The 9,246-nt window shown below is 47.3% G+C and overlaps 1 protein-coding gene across 1 annotated transcript; it reads left to right on the top strand.

Moving 5' to 3' along the window:
• The first annotated feature begins 1,476 nt into the window (after window positions 1–1,476).
• On the top strand, window positions 1,477–4,987 carry LOC117884299 (olfactory receptor 52E2-like). Its single transcript, XM_034784635.1, has 2 exons — window positions 1,477–1,573; window positions 4,005–4,987. Exons 1-2 carry the CDS (start codon window positions 1,477–1,479, stop codon window positions 4,985–4,987), a joined length of 1,080 nt encoding a protein of 359 aa, XP_034640526.1.
• Window positions 4,988–9,246: the final 4,259 nt, after the last annotated feature.

The raw sequence follows: 9,246 nt of genomic DNA, 5'->3' as shown, positions 1-9,246 counted from the left end.
CCTCCGAGCTGCCCTATGCCCACCACAACTCTTCCTCTGCAAGGGGTGAGGTGCCTCCTGTCACACCTGCTCCCTTGGCTGGGGGGTAATCAGCGACTGTGTCTCACCAGTGAGAATCTCACACACGAGTGGCAAATGCCAGGGCATCTGTGCTGCTTTTCTTGTTGCACCCATAGACACTGCATGAGCTTCGGGGACTGCTACACAGGAACAACTCGCAAGCCGAGAAGTTTGCACATTATATAAGGAGAGTTGGAAACTCTGGGACATGTGAGGGCCTAGATTACTACAGCTACCATGTGCAGGAGCCACTGGCGGATGCCTGAAATAAGTGGGCCACTGGGACACAGACGTTAAACCCAGGATGCTCTGGGGCCATTTGCTAGCCAGCTCTGTTAGCCATTTACGGTGACACTTGTACATACATTCCTCAGTGCAGAGATTTTATGGGCTCAAGTCATTACTTTTCTCACCTAAAACGTTCATCCATGCAGTGTGTCACGGGATCCCTCAGCCTCGTGGAATACCCACCTATTGTCACATTTCTCAGGCACCACAGTCACACTGGAATTTCTCCCCAGAGGGCTAAAATCACCGCTGTCACAAATAGAAAACAATTCCTTCAGTAAACTCTGGCTTCAGCGTGCAGGCAAAATGCCTCTAGCTGCCTCCTGAGGACATGTTTGTAGATTCCAAAGCCAGAAGGGACCGTTCCGTTCATGTAGTCTGACCTCCTGCATAGCACAGGCCAGAGACCTGCCCTGAAATAATTCATGTTTGAAATAGAGAAGGTCTTTTAGAGCAGTGGTTCTCAACAAGGGTACACATACCCTTAGAGGTGCACAGAGGCCTTCCATGTCAACTCCTCTAGATAGTTGTCTAATTTTACAACAGGCTACATGGAAAGCAGTAGTGAAGTCAGTACAAACTAAAATTTCCTACAGACATGTTTACACACCTCTATATACTATACACTAAAATGTAAGTAAAGTATTTGTATTCCAATTTATTTACTTGTACATTCATTCGCACATGGTACTTGTACATGGTAAAAATTAGAACGTAAGCAATGTGTTCGACCCAAAAAGGGGCTTGTGGTTCTTTAAGGGTTCTCGGTGAAGGACTGAGTTGAATGACGAGGATGAGGGGAATGGATACAACTCAATTTTATTATATGATGATAATTATAATAAAATGTTAATTTTATGAATTCTTAGTAACTTGCTACTATACTATGTAACAGATTTTAAACAACTATAATTACTATGTAACTAAATTTGTAACACTTGCAATTATTATGTAACTAACTTTAAACACTTACAAGATAAGGGAAAGGAAACACATTAACAATTGAGGCCTTTTTCAGTCTAACTACAGTATGGGGTAACAAGCAAAGTAACCGCAAACAAAGCAATGATCGTTAACTAATTACTTACAACCATGCAGATAACAGCCAGATGGGAGAGCATATACATAATGAGTTCGAGCCGGCTATACGACACACGCTCAGGCTGGATTCGGGAGCGGGAGTGTCAAGCCCAAGTTGATCAGACCTGGACTGACCGTGACATAGGTTCGTTTTCGGGACACCTCTAATTGCTATACAGGTGCAACTAAGTATATAGTTTTTGGAAGTGAATGTGGCACACGTTGATTGGTTTTTTAGTGCCCCGCTGTCTTCCCTTATTAGGAAGAACAGTACAATACGGAAACTGCAGAAATGCCTTTTTGTGTGGTAACACTAAGGACACGTCCCTCATAAGTTTCCTGTGATAAGCCCTATGCCCTAATAAGGTCGTGCAGTCTATTGGGCCTTTTTCCTGGTTTCGGGTCAGCTGCAGGATTGAGAAGCGGCCTGGCCAAAACGAATGGGGGAGGGTCTAGGCTGTATTAACACAATTTTTCAGTAACAGTGTGCTGTGTCACTAGGGTATTTTTATGTCTGATTTCGTAAGCAAGTAGTTTTGAAGTGAGGTGAAAGTTGGGGTACGCAAAACAAATCAGACTCGTGAAAGGGATACTGTAGTCTGGAAATACTGAGACCCATTGTTGGAGAGAAACATCCAATCTTTATTTTAAAATTTTTCCCATTGTTAATTACTCTCACCATTTATAAAGTGTATACCTTATTTCCAGTCAGAATGTGTCTAACTTCAACTTCCAGCCACTGGATTGTGTTAGACCTTTCTCTGCTACACTGAAGAGCTAATGTCTCCCCGTAACACTATAAGGCAGGTTTTTAATTCTATACTTATTCTGGTGGCTTGTCTCTCCACTCTCCTTCTTGACTTGTGGATACGAGAACTGGATACAGATTTCAACAGCAGATGCTCTAGCACCAAATACAGAGGTAAAATAACCTCTCTTCTCCTACTTGAGATTCCCCCAGTTATCATCCCAGGATCACATTGGCTATTTTGGCCACATGGTAATACTCGGAGTCATGTTTAGCTAATTATCCCTTCACACTCCCAAATCTTGTTAAGAGTCATTGTGCTTCCATGATAGAGACCAGCATCTTTGTCACTCAGAGAAAGCTCAGTGCCGGCAAGAAAGTCTCACCGAAAGAAGCCAGAGATATAATATAGGGGCAGGCCTGTAGCCCTAAATACCCTTGTGCCCTTCATGTCCATTCTGTTGAGCACAAAGTCATAGCCCAACAGGATAATGTCTGTTTCAATGTGGGAAACTTGGCTCCTATCCAACATGAACTGCATCGTGGATCAGATCTATGGCCCATCTAGTCCAGTGTACTCTGTCTGACAGTGACAGCCCCAGGTGCTGCAGAAGAAGGTGTAAGAATCCCAGCAGTAGGTCGATGGGGGCAGGGCCGGCTCCAGCTTTCCTGCCACCCCAAGCGGAGGAAAAAAAAAAAAGGCAATTGGCAGCACTTCAGCGGCAGCTCAATCGCGTTGCTCCATTCTTTGGCGGTATTTCGGCGGCGGGTCCTTCATTCCTTCTCTTCCTCTTCGGTAGCACTTTGGCGGCAGCTCAAAGAGGTAGAGAGGGACTGAGGGACCCGCTGCCGAATTCCCGCCAAAGACGCAGATATGCCACCCTAGTAGCGGTTGGAGTGCCGACCATTTCGATTGGCCACCCCAAGCACCTGCTTCCTTAGCTGGTGCCTGGAGCTGGCCCTGATGGAGGGATGCCTCAACCATCCTGAGGGTGGCATCATAATGTCTAACAGCTAGAGATTGGCTAGTGTCATGGGCGTATATGCTTTCCAAAATGTTTATTTCACTGTAAGTATTGTAACTGGATAGTCTTGTGTTGTCAGACAGGGAGAACACATTCTTGATCTGCTCTATACCAGTCATCCCCCTGAAAACTCTCTACCAGTCAGTAATTTATAGACTTCTCTCATACCCCCTCTTATTCATCTCCTTTGTAAGCTAACAGTCCCAATCTTTTCAACCTCTCTCCATATGAGAGTTTAACCAGGCCCTTGATCTTTCTTCTTGCCCTTCCCTGAACCCCTCTAGTTCTGCAATATCCTGTGTGAAAAGGGTGCACCGTGCCACACAGAGGAGTCTAAAGAAGAGTGAAACATTGACCTACTGATCTCATGGCATTGTATTTTCTGTATGATTCCCAGTCCCACTCCTCTTGGACCCAATGTTTTGCTGAGTTTCTGCCATGCTTGCACTTTGGGCAGGGTTTCACATAGCTGTGTACCGTGTCTTGTACTGAATTCATACAGTGAAATTAGAACCTCATAAAGTGTTTGAGGATCTCAAGCTTTTTCCTCTAAAGTGCATACACAGTGCAGATATTTACATTGAAGTTCATCTGGCATCATGCCACCCATTCACCTGGCTTGGTTAGCTCCCTCTGAGGACTCCTCTTTACTTCAATATGACCTAAGTAATCTGGTGCCATCTCTAAATGTCCCCACTGCACTGCTCACGCCCTTTCTAGATTGTTACAAACTATAAAATATTTACCATACTATTTGTTATAATATGTATAACCTCCCTCATTCTGATTCCCTCCTTTCACAGGCACCTTGAGCATTTCTGAGCCTGATAGATGCCTCGACCATCTCATGGCAGCTTTCAACGTCACCCCCTCTGATCCTTCAACATTTATCCTAATGGGCATCCCTGGCCTGGAAGCTGCTCATGGCTGGATTTCCATCCCTTTCTCTATGTTCTACATTATTAGCCTATTTGGAAATTTTATGGTTCTGTTTGTTGTAGGCAAAGAGCAGACCCTGCATAAGCCCATGTACCTGCTGCTCTGCATGCTGGCACTCACAGATATCGGCATGTCTACCTCTGTCATTCCAAAGGCACTGTATATATTTTGGTTTAATTTGAAAGGCATTACTCTGGTTGACTGCCTCACCCAGATGTTCTTCCTTCACACGGTTACCATAATGCAGTCAGCCGTCCTTGTGACAATGGCCTTCGATCGCTATGTTGCCATATGTAGCCCTCTGAGATACTCCACCATCCTCACCAACGCACGAGTAGCTAAGCTAGGGCTAGTGGGTTTGATAAGAGCTGTTGTCTTTGTTCTGCTCCTGCCCCTGCTCCTGAGCAGGCATCCATTCTGTGCCAACCGCATTATCCCCCACACGTACTGCGAGCACATGTCCGTGGCAAAGATGTCATGTGGGGATATCACAGTTAACAGGATATATGGCTTGGTGACAGCATGTGTTGTCATCGTGTTAGACCTGATGCTCATTGCTCTGTCCTATGCTCTGATCATCAGGGATGTCCTCAGAATCTCTTCCAAGAAAGCCCACCAGAAAGCCCTTAACACCTGCACAGCCCATATCTGTGTGATGCTGATGTCTTATACTGCCTGCCTCTTCTCCTACCTGACACAGAGGTTTGGTCAAGGAATCGCTTCCCATGTACATGTCACCTTCGCTAACTTCTATCTCCTTGTCCCCCCCATGCTCAACCCTATCATTTATGGTGTCAGATCCAAAGAGCTTCGTGACAAAGTGGGTAAATACACCTGCAGAAGGTGATCGCTGGAGGCCACTGACTTTAAAGCTGTGTGACAAGAGAGGGAATGATATCTCCTTATTAATCAAGGGTGCTATGTCCCAGTTTGGCTGAGCTCAGCATTGTGGAAGTTCAGAGTCCGAGAAGCTCCTCACACCTAACAACTTATCCCTCTCTCACTAAACACTGCTCTCTCCATTGCTGAGTTCCCTCTCTCTGACCTTCTTTCATTGTCACCCGTCAGCCCCACACACTCACCCCATCATTCGGCCTTTCTGTGACTACCAGAAGATACTGCACTTTTCTGACAGAGGGTGGGTTTACTGTCTGAACAGGATTCTTGATCATTGGACAAACTGAAGCTACACTGATGAACCAGACTATTATATGGACAAAGACAAAGAAAGAAGCTATAATGCTGAACTTTTTTGTCATACATACAGTGATACAGTGAGCAACATTTACTGTGGGAATTGAGGACATTCTTCTAGAACTTCTTGGTGAGAGGTGTGAAACTATATTTTCGAACCGGACTAATGTGTTAAACTATCATATTGCCTTTGAGTCACATTGCTTACCACTTTGTGCAGCCAATTTTTGAGTCACTTTCAGTTGGACCTTTCAAAATACACACTAACCATTCCCGTTGTCCAAGATATCAAGAGTAAGTGTCAAAATTTCATGTTGGAGTTTGTGAAACAGGTGAAACAGGGATTATGATCAAACATCTAGGTGATTAAATTGCTTACAGTAGTACGTCCTTCTGCTGAACTCAGCCCTGCATCTCCTAGATTGGCTAATATCTCATTTTTGCCATTGGTTTGTGAATACTTTGGACAATTGGAGTAGCAGTGGAGAGTTTTGCCTATGGTTCACTGGCCTCATGCTCAGGACAACCAAGTTGAGCAGTTTTGGGTTGAAATTGTCAAACACATGTTTTTGTCAAGTTCAGCTGAGAAAACAACGAAAGAGCAAACAAGACAAATTCAATAAAGTCTTTGTCCCCAGCGGCATCCATGAGGCACAGCAGCAGTACTGAGGAAGAAGGCAGAGGTGGGGAGTGGTAGCAGACCAGACCCAGGAGTTAGGGCAACGTGGGAGCCAGAGCAAAACTGTAGCAGGGAGCTGCGGGGCCAGAGTTGGGTTACTGGATGCAGGCCACGGCACAAGTAACACAGCAGCTGAGAAGAAAGAGCAGCTGGGAAGAGCAAGGTGAGGAGGCCATATGCAGAGGGCCCAGCATAGGGAGATGCTGTTCGTCAGGAGGGCTTTGAAGGCTGGACTCAGAAGCAGGGACATGAATTTGATGGGAGGGCAGATGCGGGGGAGAAGGGTCCGGCCACCTAGAGCCTGAGGGAGTGTGCCACTGCCAGAGAAGGTATCTTATCCACGGTATCACCGCAGTGCAGGCTGGAGATTTTTGCTGGAGCAGCAGATAGTGGGATGGGGGGGTGCAGAGAAGGGACCATGACCCTCCCACTTTTGAGAGTGGATGGGCTTGGTCAATCTGCTTTTTGCCACAGGTCTGAACCCCTTCCCTTCCCCTTCATTCTGAGGTTATGCCCCCGGCCAGGCCAAAAACTGGAGCCCAGGCCAGGTGAAAGCAGCCCAGGACCCTGGGAACCTGTGGAGAAGGGGCAGAAGAGAAGCCCCATGCCCATGTCTCTGCCTCCTGTCCCCCTCCTAGGGCAGATGGAGGGTCAGCAGCTCTCCAAAGCTGCCAACCCCTGGCGGCTCATACCATGGCCGCGCTGCAGCTCTTCAGCCACTGAGGTCCTGCATACAGGCCAGGCCGTAAGCCACAGGCAGGTCAGTGTAAGAACCATGCAGGCATCTGTGGGGAACCGAGGACCCTCAGTCATCTCTGAACAGGGCTTTCCAGGGGAAGGGACATGTTTTGGAAGCTGCTCTTGGCTCCCCTGACCATCCCCAGAGGCCCAGGCCATCCAACCCGGATCTGGTTTCCAACATGGCTGATGAGGGGTATTGGGGGGAAAGGACGGTTACGGACAAGAACACTGACGGGACAGAGCCTTGTGGCCCTCCCACTGGGGATTGGGATGTGTGAGGAACAGACTGTGAACTTTTCTTATGTCCCAGAGATAGCTATCTGTGGTGTTTCCCTGGTCATAGGTGAGTTGACACTCATAGGGAAGCCAGAGGAAGGGGAGAATAGGAAGAGTGCCAGGAAAACAGAGAGGGCAAGAGCTGGGGGGATAAGAGTAGACAGTTGAATTGTGCATGGTCTGAGGGGGGAGACCTGCAGCAAAGGGATGAGACCTGGCTGTGCTACTACCATGTAAGGCGGGAAAGGATTATCTGGAGCCCAGGAGGACTGGAGGCTCCACAGCCCAGGGATGGGGGAGCAGCTAGAGGAAGTGGCAGCCATGACAGGAACTATCCAGAGATGGGAGCATAGAATCATAGAAGATTGGATTTGGAAGACACCTCAGTCCAGTCCAAACCCCTGCTCAAAGCAGGGCCAACTCCAACTAAATCATCCCAGCCAAGGCTTTGTCAAGCCAGGCTTTAAAAACCTCTAAGGATGGAGATTCCACCACCACCCTACGTAACCCATTCCAGTGCTTCATCACCTCCTAGTGAAATAGTGTTTCCTAATATCCAACCTAGACATCCCACTGCAACTTGAGACCATTGCTTCTTGTTCTGTCATCTGCCACCACTGAGAACAGCCGAGCTCCATCCCCTTTGGAACCCCCCTTCAGGTAGTTGAAGCTGCTATCAAATCCCCCCTCACTCTTCTCTTCTACAGACTAAATAATCTCAGTTCCCTCAGCCTCTCCTCATAAGTCATGTGCCCCAGCCCCCTAATCATTTCCGTTGCCCTCCGCTGGACTCTCTCCAATTTGTCCACATCCCTTCTGTAGTGGGGGGCCCAAAACTGGACGTAATGCTCCAGGAGTGGCCTCACTAGTGCCCAGTAGAGGGGAATAATCACTTCCCTCGATCTGCTGGCAATGCTCCTTTCTAATACAGCCCAATATGTCATTAGCCTTCCGGGCAACAAGGGCAAACTCTTGACTCATATCCAGCTTCACATCCACTGTATTCCCCGGGTCCTTTTCTGCAGAACAGCTGTTTAGCCAGTCAGTCCCCAACCTGTAGCAGTTCATGGAATTCTTCCATCCTAAGTGAAGGACTCTGTACTTGTGCTAGTTGAACCTCAGATTTCTTTTTGCCCAATCCTCTAATTTGTCTAGCTCACTCTGGACCCTATCCCTACCCTCCAGCATATCTACCTCTCCCCCCGGCTTAGTGTCATCTGCAAACTTGCTGAGGGTGCAATCCATCCCATCATCCAGATCATTAATGAAGATGCTGAACAAAACCGGCTCCAGGACTGACTTCTGGGCTCAACGCTTGATACTGGCTGCCAATTAGACATCTATCTGTGGATCACTACCCGTTGAGCCCAATCACCTAGCCATCTTTCTATCTATCTTATAGTCCATTCATCCAATCCATACTTCTTTAACTCGCTGGCAAGAATACTGTGGGAGATCATATCAAAAGCGTTGCTAAAGTCAAGATATATCACGTCCATTGCTTTCCCCATATCCATTGAGCCCTTTATCTCATCCTGGAAGGCAATCATGTTGGTCAAGCATGACTTGCCCTTGGTGAATCCATGTTGACTGTTCCTGATCACCTTCCTCTCCTCCAAGTGTTTCAAAATGGCTTCCTTGCTCCATGTATTCCACAGCACTCTTGCCAGCAGGTTGCCCAAGTTTCAACTGAATTCTACTTCCCCCACCAATTCTTCCTGTTTGTGAGCAGCATGTCAAGAGGAGCAAGACACTTCGTTGGTTCCTCCAGCACTTGCACCACGAAGTTGTCCTCAGCAGTCTCCAAATACTTCCTGGATTGTCTGTGCACTGCTGTATTGCTCTCCTAGCAGATGTCAGGGTGATTGAAGTCCCCCATGAGAACTAGGGTCTGTGGCCTGGAAACTTCTGTTAGTTGTCCGAAGAAAGTCTCGTCTCCCTCATCCTCCTGGTCTGGTGATCTAGAGCAGACACCCAGGACGACATCACTCTTGTTACTCTTGCCTCTAAACTTAACCCAACAACTCTCAAGAGTCTTTTCTCCAGTTTCATACTGGGGCTCTGAGCAATCATACCACTCTCTTATATACAGTGCAAGTTCTCCCCTCCTCACTGTGTGAGAGGCTCAGAAAGTGACTGGTTTCTCTACTATAATCAAGATAGACTTAACTCTTCACTCCAGCCCACTGTGCACAGGAACTTGTTGTGAGCCATTC

The sequence above is a fragment of the Trachemys scripta genome, chromosome 1, assembly GCF_013100865.1.
Source record: "Trachemys scripta elegans isolate TJP31775 chromosome 1, CAS_Tse_1.0, whole genome shotgun sequence".
NCBI classification, from domain to species: Eukaryota; Metazoa; Chordata; order Testudines; family Emydidae; genus Trachemys; species Trachemys scripta.
Note: the sequence above shows the minus strand (reverse complement) of the source record. Positions and strands in the feature narration are given on the sequence as shown.